We start from the raw sequence: 13,774 nt of genomic DNA, 5'->3' as shown, positions 1-13,774 counted from the left end.
AGATTATTGTGGCTGATTTGTTAGACTTCAGTGCGGCCTTTGACATTATCTGCTAAAAGAAGACACGTGTTATGGCTTAACACCCATTGCTATATTGTGGATAAAGAGTTAACTGTCTACCTCAACTAAATAATGTGGAAATTGAGAAAGTTGAGGTGTCTAAACTGATTGGAGTAACCATGGATTGTAAACTGTCATGGTCAAAACATATTGATACAACAGTAGCTAAGATGGGGAGATGTCTGTCCATTAATAAAGCGCTGCTCTACCTTCTTAAAAAGCACTATCAACAAGGCAGGTCCTACAGGCTCTAGTTTTGTCACACCTGGACTACTGTTCAGTCGTGTGGTCAGGTGCCACAAAGAGGGACTTAGGAAAATTGCTATTGTCTCAGAACAGGGCAGCATGGCTGGCACATGGATGTACACAGAGAGCAAACATTAATAACATGCATGTCAATCTGTCCTGGCTCAAAGTGGAGAAGAGATTGACTTCATCACTACTTGTATTTGTGAGAGGTGAGGTGAGAGGAGACATGTTGAAAGCACTGAGCTGTCTGTTTAAACAACTACCACACAGCTCAGACACTCATGCATACCCCACAAGAGGTCTCTTCACAGTCCCCAAGTCCAGAACAGATTATGGGAGGCGCACAGTACTACATACAGCCATGCCTACATGGAACTCTATTTCACACAGGTAACTGATGCAAGCAGTAGAATCAAATACACCTTATGGAACAGCGAGGACTGTAGAGCAACACAAACATAGGCACAGACACATGCATACACATGATAATATATGCACTATACACATGCGTACACATAGATTTTGTGTCGTAGATATGTGGTAGTGGGGTAGGGGCCTGAGGGCACACAGTGGTGTGAAATCTGTTATGAATGTATTGTAATGTTTATGAAATTGTATAACTGCCTTAATTTTGCTGGACGCCAGGAAGAGTAGCAGCAGCTAATGTGGATCCATAACAAATAAATACAAATACTCATCTCATATTCAATTGGAGGTTCAAATAACCTCAGTTGAAAAACATGCAAAGTAGCCCGTATTTGAACTCTGCGCACTAGAACTCCTCATGCATGCCCTCTACTGACAGTGAGTCATACGACAGGCTCCAGTTCATCAGGCAACAATTATCACAAGACTCATCATAAACACATCACAAGACTGTTCACCCCGCTATCATCCAAAAGGCGAGGCCAGTACAGGCGCATCAAAGCAGGGACCGAGAGACTGAAAAACAGCTTCTATCTCAAGGCCATCAGACTGTTAAACAGCCACCACTAACATTGAGTGGCTGCTGCCAACATACTGACTCAACTCCAGCCACTTTAATAATGGAAAAATGTATGTAAAAAAATGTATCACTAGCCACTTTAAACAATGCCACTTAATATAATGTTCTCATACCCTACATTACTCATCTCATATGTATATACTGTACTCTATACCTCAGCCACGCTCAAGGTCCTAAACGATATCTTAACCGCCATCGATAAGAAACATTACTGTGCAGCCGTATTCATTGATTTGGCCAAGGCTTTCGACTCTGTCAATCACCACATCCTCATCGGCAGACTCGACAGCCTTGGTTTCTCAAATGATTGCCTCGCCTGGTTCACCAACTACTTCTCTGATAGAGTTCAGTGTGTCAAATCGGAGGGTCTGCTGTCCGGACCTCTGGCAGTCTCTATGGGGGTGCCACAGGGTTCAATTCTTGGACCGACTCTCTTCTCTGTATACATCAATGATGTCGCTCTTGCTGCTGGTGAGTCTCTGATCCACCTCTACGCAGACGACACCATTCTGTATACCTCTGGCCCTTCCTACAACTCTCCTTCCGTGGCCTCCAATTGCTCTTAAATACAAGTAAAACTAAATGCATGCTCTTCGATCGCTGCCTGCACCTGCCCGCCTGTCCAACATCACTACTCTGGACGGCTCTGACTTAGAACACGTGGACAACTACAAATACCTAGGTGTCTGGTTAGACTGTAAACTCTCCTTCCAGACCCACATCAAACATCTCCAATCCAAAGTTAAATCTAGAATTGGCTTCCTATTTCGCAACAAAGCATCCTTCACTCATGCTGTCAAACATACCCTTGTAAAACTGACCATCCTACCAATCCTCGACTTCAGCGATGTCATTTACAAAATAGCCTCCAATACCCTACTCAACAAATTGGATGCAGTCTATCACAGTGCAATCTGTTTTGTCACCAAAGCCCCATATACTACCCACCATTGCGACCTGTACGCTCCCGTTGGCTGGCCCTCGCTTCATATTCGTCGCCAAACCCACTGGCTCCATGTCATCTACCAGACCCTGCTAGGAAAAGTCCCCCCTTATCTCAGCTCGCTGGTCACCATAGCATCACCCACCTGTAGCACGCGCTCCAGCAGGTATATCTCTCTGGTCACCCCCAAAACCAATTCTTTATTGGCTGCCTCTCCTTCCAGTTCTCTGCTGCCAATGACTGGAACGAACTAAAAAAATCTCTGAAACTGGAAACACTCATCTCCCTCACTAGCTTTAAGCACCAACTGTCAGAGCAGCTCACAGATTACTGCACCTGTACATAGCCCAGCTATAATTTAGCCCAAACAACTACCTCTTTCCCTACTGTATTTATTTAGCTCCTTTGCACCCCATTATTTTTTATTTCTACTTTGCACATTCTTCCACTGCAAATCTACCATTCCAGTGTTTACTTTGCCACCATGGCCTTTTTTTGCCTTTACCTCCCTTATCTCACCTCATTTGCTCACATCATATATAGACTTGTTTATACTGTATTATTGACTGTATGTTTGTTTTACTCCATGTGTAACTCTGTGTTGTTGTATCTGTCGAACTGCTTTGCTTTATCTTGGTCAGGTCGCAATTGTAAATGAGAACTTGTTCTCAACGCCTACCTGGTTAAATAAAGGTGAAATAAAAAATATATATATAATCTACTGCATCTTGCCATCTTTATGTAATACATTTATCACTAGCCACTTTAAACAATGCCACTTTTATGTTTACATACCCTACATTACTCATCTCATATGTGTATACTGTACTCAATACCATCTACTGCATCTTGCCTATGCTGTTCTGTACCATCACTCATTCATATATTTTTATGCACATATTATTCATCCCTTTACACTTGTGTGTATAAGGTAGTTGTGAAATTGTTCGGTTAGATTACTCGGTTATCACTGCATTGTCGGAACTAGAAGCACAAGCATTTCGCTACACTCGCATTAACATCTGCTAACCATGTGTATGTGACAAATAAAATTGTATTTGAACCTTTACTTCTAATTTATTGAAAAATTGTCACCACAGAGCTGTGGGGGTACCGACAGAATCAGTCAAAAGTTTGGACATGCCTACTCATTCCAGGGTTTTTTCTAGTTTTACTATTTTCTACATTGTAATAGCGAAGACATCAAAACTATGAAATAGCATCTCGGAGTCACCGCTTCACTGTTGACGTTGAGACCGGTGTTTGGCAGGTACTATTTAATGAAGCTGCCAGTTGAGGACTTGTGAGGTGTCTGTTTCTCAAACTAGACATGAATGTACTTGTCCTCTTGCTCAGTTGTGCACCAGAGCCTCCCACTCCTCTTTCTATTCTGGTTAGCGCCAGTTCGCGCTGTTCTGTGAAGCCTGTAATCAAACCCACAAATGCTGATGCTCCAGACACTCTACTAATCGAAAGAAGGACAATTTTATTGCTTCTTTAATCAGACAAGTTTTCAGCTGTGCTAAAATAATTGCAAAAGGGATTTCTAATGATCAATTAGCCTCATAAAATGATACTTAGACTAGCTAACACAACGTGACATTGGAACTTGCTAATGGACCTCTGTACGCCTATGATATTCAATTTTTAAAATCTGCCGTTTCCAGCTACAATAGTCATTTACAACATGAACAATGTCTACACTGTATTTGTTACGTTAACAGACAAATAATGTGCTTTTCTTTCAAAAACAAGGACATTTCTAAGTGACCCCAAACTTTTGAACGGTAGTGTATGTTGATTTGTTGTGTATGTTGACTTTTTAGGTTTCTACATGATTTCATAATTTTGTTGTATTCAATAATATTCTACAATGTAGAAAAGCGCAAAAATAAACAATAACCCTTGAATGAGTAGGTGTGCCCAAACTTTTGACTGGTACAGTACATATATATGTGACGGCAGGGTATCCTAGTGGTTAGAGCTTTGGACTAGTAACTGAAAGGTTGCAAGTTCAAATCCCCAAGCTGACACGGTACATACAGTGCCTTGCGAAAGTATTCGGCCCCCTTGAACTTTGCGACCTTTTGCCACATTTCAGGCTTCAAACATAAAGATATAAAACTGTATTTTTTGTGAAGAATCAACAACAAGTGGGACACAATCATGAAGTGGAACGACATTTATTGGATATTTCAAACTTTTTTAACAAATCAAAAACTGAAAAATTGGGCGTGCAAAATTATTCAGCCCCCTTAAGTTAATACTTTGTAGCGCCACCTTTTGCTGCGATTACAGCTGTAAGTCGCTTGGGGTATGTCTCTATCAGTTTTGCACATCGAGAGACTGAATTTTTTCCCCATTCCTCCTTGCAAAACAGCTCGAGCTCAGTGAGGTTGGATGGAGAGCATTTGTGAACAGCAGTTTTCAGTTCTTTCCACAGATTCTCGATTGGATTCAGGTCTGGACTTTGACTTGGCCATTCTAACACCTGGATATGTTTATTTTTGAACCATTCCATTGTAGATGTTGCTTTATGTTTTGGATCATTGTCTTGTTGGAAGACAAATCTCCGTCCCAGTCTCAGGTCTTTTGCAGACTCCATCAGCTTTTCTTCCAGAATGGTCCTGTATTTGGCTCCATCCATCTTCCCATCAATTTTAACCCTGTCCCTGCTGAAGAAAAGCAGGCCCAAACCACTATGCTGCCACCACCATGTTTGACAGTGGGGATGGTGTGTTCAGGGTGATGAGCTGTGTTGCTTTTACGCCAAACATAACATTTTGCATTGTTGCCAAAAAGTTCCATTTTGGTTTCATCTGACCAGAGCACCTTCTTCCACATGTTTGGTGTGTCTCCCAGGTGGCTTGTGGCTAACTTTAAACGACACTTTTTATGGATATCTTTAAGAAATGGCTTTCTTCTTGCCACTCTTCCATAAAGGCCAGATTTGTGCAATATACGACTGATTGTTGTCCTATGGACAGAGTCTCCCACCTCAGCTGTAGATCTCTGCAGTTCATCCAGAGTGATCATGGGCCTCTTGGCTGCATCTCTGATCAGTCTTCTCCTTGTATGAGCTGAAAGTTTAGAGGGACGGCCAGGTCTTGGTAGATTTGCAGTGGTCTGATACTCCTTCCATTTCAATATTATCGCTTGCACAGTGCTCCTTGGGATGTTTAAAGTTTGGGAAATCTTTTGTATCCAAATCCGGCTTTAAACTTCTTCACAACAGTATCTCGGACCTGCCTGGTGTGTTCCTTGTTCTTCATGATGCTCTCTGCGCTTTTGACGGACCTCTGAGACTATCACAGTGCAGGTGCATTTATACGGAGACTTGATTACACACAGGTGGATTGTATTTATCATCATTAGTCATTTAGGTCAATATTGGATCATTCAGAGATCCTCACTGAACTTCTGGAGAGTTTGCTGCACTGAAAGTAAAGGGGCTGAATAATTTTGCACGCCCAATTTTTCAGTTTTTGATTTGTTAAAAAAGTTTGAAATATCCAATAAATGTCATTCCACTTCATGATTGTGTCCCACTTGTTGTTGATTCTTCACAAAAAAATACAGTTTTATATCTTTATGTTTGAAGCCTGAAATGTGGCAAAAGGTCGCAAAGTTCAAGGGGGCCGAATACTTTCGCAAGGCACTATCTGTTGTTCTGCCCCTGAAAAGGCAGTTAACCCACTGTTCCTAGGCTGTCATTGAAAATAAGAATTTGTTCTTAACTGACTTGCCTGGTTAACTAAAGGTTAAAAAATATGTTTATATTTAAAAAAAAATACACAGCAGTGACAGCTATGCATTGATATGGATTGAACCGTGTCATTTTCACCTCTGGATTTCTCCCTGTCATTCTCACACCCTGCCTACACCACTGAAAGGTTAATTACACTGGGAGGTTACATGAAGCAGGCAAATGATAAAGAGGAAAGAAAGACAGATACATAGTGTGTTATTAGTGGTCCTGTCTGGCTCAGTTAGTAGAGCATGACCCTTGTGGGTTTGACTCCCACAGTGGACAAGTTTGAAACTTTTTATATACACAAACTCTAAAATACATACATGATGACACTGATAGTCTGCTACCTAATAATAAAACACTGAACATGTCCTTGTTGAAATGTGTCAGTTTGGAAGACCAGAGCCCGCTTGCTCTTCCTTGCCACTGCCCCCTGACTCCAAGGCCTTCTTCTGTCGGTAGCGCTCAGCCCGCAGTTCCTCAAAGCAGAACTCGGAGGCGCCACTGAGCAGCAGCTTCTTGCAGTACATGCTCTGCTCCAGAGCTTTCCCCTCTTCCTGCTGCTGTTGCTGCAGTCTCTTCAGAGGAGTCTCATCCCCGCAGGGCTTCCGTGCAGACAACACTGAATTCACCGCTGGGTTGATCTTACACGGTGTCCTGGAGGAATAAGGTGTCAGAACAAATAACTAAAACACAGCTGGAGCAGAAACAAACTATGCCAAAGGCATACAGCTCAGGGTTACTGCTGGGTTTAAGTCACACAATTTTGAAATAATTTATTGCTCGACCTACATTTCTTTGAATAGAAAAATGGATCTTTGCTGTTCCAACCGCAGTAGTTAATTCAGTTAGTTATGATTAAGATGATCTCAGTTTACACTCACATAGCTGGAGGCTGATCCGACTCCTCCACAAAGGGCTGGAAGTTTGGCTTGCTGGGCAGAGCCACAACACTGTGACCAAACCTGGACTTCATTGGCATCTACAATAGAGCACACACAAATTCAGTCATAAATTATAACAAGCCTTAAGTCCCATTACTGTGTGTCTCATACCTTTACGTTGCTCCATTTCTCAGGCCTCTGCTCGTTCTCCTTGAATCTCGATGGGGGTGGGGCCATCCAAGATTCCAACTTTAGTTCAGAGGGCTCAGCACTGACAGCCTTGTTCTCATCAAAGATCACAAGGCAACTGTTTTGACCACTGCTGGCCAGAGCTGGTGGGCCTTGTAACTGTAGGCTTCGTGAATTACCTGTGAACAAACAAGTAATATAGAGTCAAAAATCATAAATATATTCTCCTTTATGACATTATATAACACTTTAACCTGGAATGATTTATCATTTTGAAAAGAGACATGTGCTTACTGCTTAGTGCTGCACCAACTCTACTAATGGGTGCAACAGCCTTTTTCTTCCCCCTGTGTTTTAGATCCACCAGAGAAACCCGCTCAGGCTTTGCTGCCTCAGCTTCCTCCTCCTCGTCATTCACCATTCCAGACATCACCTGCCGGGACACACGCGCCTGCAAAGCCCTGCAACAGATGACACAAAATATTGAATTATGCTAGGAAAACTAAAACCACCTCAAACAGCATGGAAGTAAATCCAGCAAAAAATTTAATTAAAGTAGATCCATACTTGTGGAACTGCAGGAGTTTCTCCAGAGGTTCAGCCCCACGCTTGAAGCCCTCCTGGTAGACACTGTCTGCTGTTCGAGAGTTACCCTGATTCTCATACTCCTCAGACCAGGCAATGTAGAAGGAAGCCTGTTGTACTCCTATTCCCTGGGCTCGCATATATCTGTAGATATCCAAAGGCTCGTGACCGCTCTCTGCCTAATACAGGAAGACAGAGTACACACACAGTCATGAATACAACTTGTTTGATTGACACTTGTCACATGATAAAGCTGTATGAACAAAGGACAGCGGTTACTTACAAATTTGATCCATAGGTCAACATAACGGCTGTCATTGTGATATTTATTTTCCTCTGTAAAGCACATCACAGCTCTCTCCAAAAGCACATTAAGGTTACTCTCCTTTCCTCCCTGTGGATAGGTCTGCTCTGTCCATTTAACATACCTGTTCAAAAGGCACCATGTTATCTGGCTACAATAATGACATCAATGAACATTAAGACATTCACACTAATATTCATTCAGGTATGATCAGTTTTGGCCAGAGTAATCCTTTTCATCTTACCGATCCCAAACATCAAGGGGGTCATCTCCATCATACACTCTCAGTTCAGACTCAAAAGCCCTGAAGACAACAAACACATTGGTTGAACACAAAACAATAGGCCTGTTTGCAGATTTGTCAACACTGTAAATTCACACCATTCAGTCAAGCCAAGAACCAGAATGCCTTGTGGAACTGCCCCAAAACTTATTTAACGTTAGATAGCTTGTAAGCAAAATTCCCACTTTATGCTGTCTCTCCCTCCCATCCCAAGCACGGCACTCAAATCCCTGTTTGTAGATAGTTAAAGTACTTTAATAAAGGCATCCTTACTGTTTGTGTTGGTTGGTGGCAGAGCTCGAACCCTCTTGCTGTTGACTGAGTGCCTGGTGTAAAACTGATATGGCCCGACCTTTCTTCAAGGGCTGGATGTTCTCTTTGCAAAGTTCCCAGTCTGCCTCTCCACCTTCTGCCATTTTGGTTCTGTAAGTCAGCTAGCTAGCTACAATAACAGCAGACACAAACAATGACAAGCCACACAAGTACATCTCTTGGACAACTTGTAATATTTTACAAGGCAAGTAACAAGCAAGGTATCACGCTTTGAAATGTGTTTGCAAAAGCGCTAGCTACAGTAGTTACATAACAATAACTAGCTAGGTGGCTAGCGTTAGCCAAAGTAGCTAGCTGGTTAGCTAGCTACTACAAAGCTAGGTTTTCAAATCGTATTAGGCTAACGTTATATCAAACATATCTTACCCTGCTAGATTTATTTTTTTTCTTCAACAACTTTCTTGATAAAATATGTATATTTTTTGTCAAAGTTAAACAACACTGGACTGGGTCGTTGTCCTTTTCATGCTGGTTGCTCTGAGTCTTTTGAACTCGAACCGCGAGAAGATTTGGACAAAGATGATTGGATGGTCACACCCAACGATGTTAGTAAACGAGAAACTCGTTTGAAAAAATCTATGTGTTTTTCGCCGATAGTATATTATTTACGGTGGATACGAAAACCATTCAGATATAATATCTTCCATAAAAAAAATATGTTTGCTTTACATTTATATTTTAGGACTACATTTATCATGTGGCTGCACGCTCACGGAATGCTAGGTTGAAGATGGCCAGTTATATTTTGAACCTAGACTTAATGTACATGCAACTTCCGGTGGACTTCCTGATTGATCAATGGATTTTTCTTGGATAGTCTAAACAAATCTAGCTATGAAATAGTTAGTTTTGTTTATTTGACAAATGACTGTATCATACGTAGATGGCATGACGATAGCAGTAGTGGCCGTTCAACCAGATCACATTATTCTAAATGCGGCGAAATGGACAACCGTTGCTATTGTTGTGCATCAAAGTTCACTCTCTTCAGGAAGGAGGTTTGTTTCTACCCCCTAGTAACGTTACTCATTTTCAGTTGCTGTATTTACCTGAATATTTGACTGCCTATAATTGTCAAATCATCTGGTACAGGTTCGAACTCCTTGTTTTATGTTTTAATTGTCATCTTTTACAGTTGGGCTGTAAGAACTGTGGGCGTTCATTTTGCTCGGGTTGCCTGACTTTCAACGCAGTGGTGCCTCGCTGTGGCAACACCCAGCAGAAGATCTGCAAGCAATGTCATGGGAATCTCACAAGGTGGAGTGATGATGTAGTTTTGCTTTTCTACCAAAACGTTATACCTATTCAGTAACATGATATTTGATCCGCTGGTTTTGCTTGCTCTCTGAATACTGTTTTGGCAGTGGAGAAACCCAAAATAATGCCGCAAGATGGTCCCCTCCTGAAAACTACAAAAAGTGAGTACAGGTGGTTTGATGAGTCGACTGTTCGCTATATGTTGCTTATCGGTAGATATCATAACGCCTTTTATATTGTGTTTGCGCAGACGTGTTGCTGCTCTTGAGGCCAAACAAGGACAACCGATACCACCCCTTGAAACAGGGGGCAGCAGAAATGCCAAACTAGGCCTCATTCCAACCAAACGTCTGAGTAAAGAGGACCTGGCCATCGCTGAGAGGCTGCAAAAGCTGAAAGAGGACACCAAACCAAGTGAGCATTGTCTAACACACTATGTTCCAATAGGCCTATATCTTTACTGATACCTGAAATTATATCTGTGGCTAACCTTTGTTTAGAGTCCATCCCGTCAGAAAAAGAGATTGAATCCCGTCTGGCTGCCCTGAAGGCTCCTCTCCAGCCTGTACCCTCTGCAGGGGAGATGGAGGACCGCTTGGCAGCCTTACAGGGAAGACCTCCTCCCTCCCAAGCCCTTCTACCTGTGAGTCTGAGCATTAGACTACACATATTAAGCAAACACTTTGTGTTGCTGCTATTTGACCTCATTCATTCTGTATCCAAATTCTTCAGGTCTTAGTGAAGTCCCATTATTGCAATAACTTAGTTTTGTGGCTCTGTGCAGGTACACCAGCCCCCTGATGTTCGGACCTCAACAGAACAAGCCAATGACCTGATCACTCAGTTGTCAGAGGAAGTTGTCATAGACACCCAACAACCAAATCCTGAAGGTATTTGGATTCTTCCCATTTGTAACTTTACCAACTTTAATGAAAAGTGTTATGTGTTATGTGAGATATTACTGTAGATTAGTCTTTATTCAAAGATAACAATTCAATGGCTTCCTACTCTATCAAGCTGTTGTAAATGCTGAATCTATTTTCTAACCATGTTTCCATTCCAGGTGTGGATGGCCCCATGAATGACTTGAATAAGCAGGAGGGGGATAGGCTGGAAGAGAACCTGGATAATGGGGGTGGGCTGCAGGATGCAGCCAGGCAGCTGGAGGATAAAAAGAACCGCCTGCTGGCCGACGCCATGGAGGACCTGAGACGGGACCGCTGCTCCCAGGAACAGGTTCTACAGATGGCCAAGAGGCTGGCCCAGCTCAAGGGACAGGACCCTGACAAGGGTAAATTACTAAATGTAGATATTAACCCCCCCCCCCCTCCCCCATATAAATGCTTCATACAGAATCACACCATAGCTATGAGCGAAAGAGAGGAGAGGAAACCATATTTCAACAGTCACTGGAATGCTTCAGTGTGGTCAAATCTGTGTTCTTGTTTATGTGATGTGTCATCTGTGTTGTATTGTTGTGCTGTAACAGTGTTCTGTCATGTTGTTTCAGTCACAATGGAAGACTTCCAACACCCTGACAGCGAGGACGAGACTGAGGAAGAGGCCATGACGAGGATACTGAAAAAGGTCTGCAACTAAAAGCAGAACCTACTTTGAATATGTACTTTATTTCAACGGAGTCCTTGTTCTTTTACATTCCTACCCATAGTGGCGATGCATATCAACCTCTTTTAAGATAGTGCTACTTTTCATAACCACATGGGACAGCTGTTTTGCCATTTTATTTATAATAGTCATAATTGAAAGAGACAATTGAAACTGTGATCTGGTAAAGGTGAATATGAATGATAAAGCAAACTGTGGTCATTGTTTACTCATTCCCAGCTCACGGAAGAAGCTGCATTAGATGAGGCCAGTGGCTACAACATACCTCCTGAGCACAGTGGCCCTAGGAACATAGAGAAGACAGACGCTCGCGTGAAACCGGTAATAAACCTGCAGTCCTCCTTGAATACACACACTTCATAGAATTCCACAAGTAAATTGCAGATAGTAAAAGAACAAAATTAAATATATATTTGTTTAATCTATGTTATAGACACCAGTTCCTTCAACGTCGTCGAGAACCCCAGCAGCTGTCGTAACCTGTCAGGATTTAGACAGTGACGAGGATGAGCTTCCCTGGTGCTCCATCTGTAACCAGGACGCCTCCATCCGCTGTCACACTTGTGATGGTGATTTGTACTGCAACCGCTGCTTCAGGTACTGCACAATACTACTACTATGGCCACATAACTCAAGCAAATCATTGCATTGACATCATTGCAGTGATTTACGAGAAAGTTAGATTCCCTGCGATTCATCCTGGTGTTTTTGTAATGTTTTTTTCCCAGGGAGGGCCATGATAAGTATGTCAGGAAAGAGCACCACACAGCTAGTTACACGGCACCTAAGAAGAAGAAGACGACGTGAGACTGCAGGGGCTGGCACCACTACTATCTGGATGGTCACTCCTGAGAGATGTGTACTATATCTTTAAGAAGCTGGACAGTTTTCTTGGAATTCCGCAAGATCACAAAGCGAAGGCTGATCCAAACATTACTACCTGTCTTACAAAGAGACCAAGAAGAAACCCTGATTATGTTGCTAATCTAGTGTAATATGCAGCAATCTATCAAGTGTAGTTAAAGATTGCTTCAAAGTGGCTATTCTAGGGGGTAACATTATGGGGTTGCAGCAGCATAATTCAATGCTTAAGATAGCAACAGAATAACTATTGTAGATTCACATGATGTAATGTCTAAGCAATATCAGTCATTCACATGTGGACTGTTGCCAATAACATGTAGTATTTGTGTAATATCAATTTTCCTTTTAATATGTTGTGTAAGTCTAACTTACTCTCACAATTGTTAAACATTGTATTTTAATGTTACCCTAACCCTTTGGATTTTGGTCCAATTAAATAAAGGTGTCTGGGCTATTTGTTGTGCTACCTCAATTGTCTCAGAGGCTTAGTTATGAGCAGTGTGGTTTGATTTGATAATGCACTTTAATTGGCTTGCAGATATCTTATTTGTTGTCATGATACTGAGAGAGATGCTGAGTTGGGGACAATAACAACAACATGCACACATGTCACAGAAACACAAGTTTCTCATTTGGGATGATGTCAGCTTCTCACTAGAGGCCCATAGAGGAGCTAGTATAAAAGGATTAGTGAAGGCTTTGTTTTCTTTTGGCAGGCAGGGTAGTCTCGGACGTTATTGTTGTTTCCTGTAGCTGCGTGTAATGTAGATATAAGGGATGTAAACCATTTCTGAGAGATTTGAAGTGAATTACCTCGACTAACTTGTACATCCACACACAGACTTGGTACTGATACCCCCTGTATATAGCCTTGTTATTTTACTTTTAATTATTTTTTACTTTATTTGGTAAATATTTTCTTAACTCTTTCTTGAACTGCACTGTTGGTTAAGGGCTTGTAAGTAAGCATTTCACGGTAAGGTCTACACTTGTATTCGGCGCATGTGACAAATAAAGTTTGATTTGATGAAAAGTGATTTCCTGTTGGCTTTTTTGCTGTGTGGCAACCACTAATATAACCACAAAACATTTTCACTCTTTTGGCATACCCATAGAATTAGGAATTAGAATACTGAGTATACAAAACATTAAGAACTATTTCCATGACAGACTGACTGGGATGAATATTAGGAAGGTGTACCTAATGTTTGGTATACTCAGTGGAATTTAATAGGATCTCTTTGGGCATACCCCTCTAGGGCTTCTCCAATCATACACTAGGACAGCCACAGTTTCAGAAAGGTTGGAAAGGAGGATGAAAAATCAGGAGAATTACTTTAATGGAGCTCTTTGCCAAATTACCTTTAGTGTATGACAGACAGAGAGAGGGGCAGAGTGCAGTTTTATCAGGGTACATTACTGTCTGGCTCACTCTGGAGA

General features: G+C 41.8%; 2 protein-coding genes across 2 annotated transcripts; one reads left to right on the top strand and one right to left on the bottom strand.

The window, feature by feature from the left end:
• Positions 1 to 6,220: 6,220 nt before the first annotated feature.
• Positions 6,221 to 9,353, bottom strand: bub1bb (BUB1 mitotic checkpoint serine/threonine kinase Bb). The gene is made up of 9 exons (XM_021574480.2): positions 8,954 to 9,353; positions 8,528 to 8,696; positions 8,216 to 8,275; positions 7,951 to 8,095; positions 7,650 to 7,846; positions 7,377 to 7,543; positions 7,065 to 7,261; positions 6,894 to 6,991; positions 6,221 to 6,666 (listed from the first exon to the last, which is right to left on the bottom strand). The coding sequence occupies exons 2-9, from the start codon at positions 8,668 to 8,670 to the stop codon at positions 6,396 to 6,398; spliced, it is 1,278 nt and encodes a 425-aa protein (XP_021430155.1). The 5' UTR covers positions 8,671 to 8,696; positions 8,954 to 9,353; the 3' UTR covers positions 6,221 to 6,395.
• On the top strand, positions 9,153 to 12,826 carry zfyve19 (zinc finger, FYVE domain containing 19). The gene is made up of 11 exons (XM_021574479.2): positions 9,153 to 9,585; positions 9,723 to 9,844; positions 9,952 to 10,005; positions 10,095 to 10,258; positions 10,345 to 10,487; positions 10,629 to 10,734; positions 10,908 to 11,135; positions 11,355 to 11,431; positions 11,690 to 11,791; positions 11,904 to 12,067; positions 12,199 to 12,826. The coding sequence occupies exons 1-11, from the start codon at positions 9,532 to 9,534 to the stop codon at positions 12,275 to 12,277; spliced, it is 1,293 nt and encodes a 430-aa protein (XP_021430154.2). The 5' UTR covers positions 9,153 to 9,531; the 3' UTR covers positions 12,278 to 12,826.
• The last annotated feature ends 948 nt before the right edge of the window (positions 12,827 to 13,774 follow it).

Source organism: Oncorhynchus mykiss, chromosome 19 (genome assembly GCF_013265735.2).
Source record: "Oncorhynchus mykiss isolate Arlee chromosome 19, USDA_OmykA_1.1, whole genome shotgun sequence".
Classification (NCBI taxonomy): Eukaryota; Metazoa; Chordata; class Actinopteri; order Salmoniformes; family Salmonidae; genus Oncorhynchus; species Oncorhynchus mykiss.
The sequence above is the reverse complement of the archived record's forward strand: the minus strand, read 5'-3'. Positions and strand labels throughout refer to the sequence as shown.

Coding starts and splice junctions, on each gene's coding strand:
- bub1bb (XM_021574480.2), bottom strand. CDS start 8,670: ATGGCAGAAGGTGGAGAGGCAGACTGGGAACTTTGCAAAGAGAACATC. Junction 8,096..8,215: donor CCCCTTGATGTTTGGGATCG/GTAAGATGAAAA, acceptor CCTTTTGAACAG/GTATGTTAAATGGACAGAGC. Junction 6,667..6,893: donor TCGGATCAGCCTCCAGCTAT/GTGAGTGTAAAC, acceptor TTATTCCTCCAG/GACACCGTGTAAGATCAACC.
- zfyve19 (XM_021574479.2), top strand. CDS start 9,532: ATGGACAACCGTTGCTATTGTTGTGCATCAAAGTTCACTCTCTTCAGG. Junction 10,259..10,344: donor GAAAGAGGACACCAAACCAA/GTGAGCATTGTC, acceptor ACCTTTGTTTAG/AGTCCATCCCGTCAGAAAAA. Junction 12,068..12,198: donor TACTGCAACCGCTGCTTCAG/GTACTGCACAAT, acceptor TTTTTTTCCCAG/GGAGGGCCATGATAAGTATG.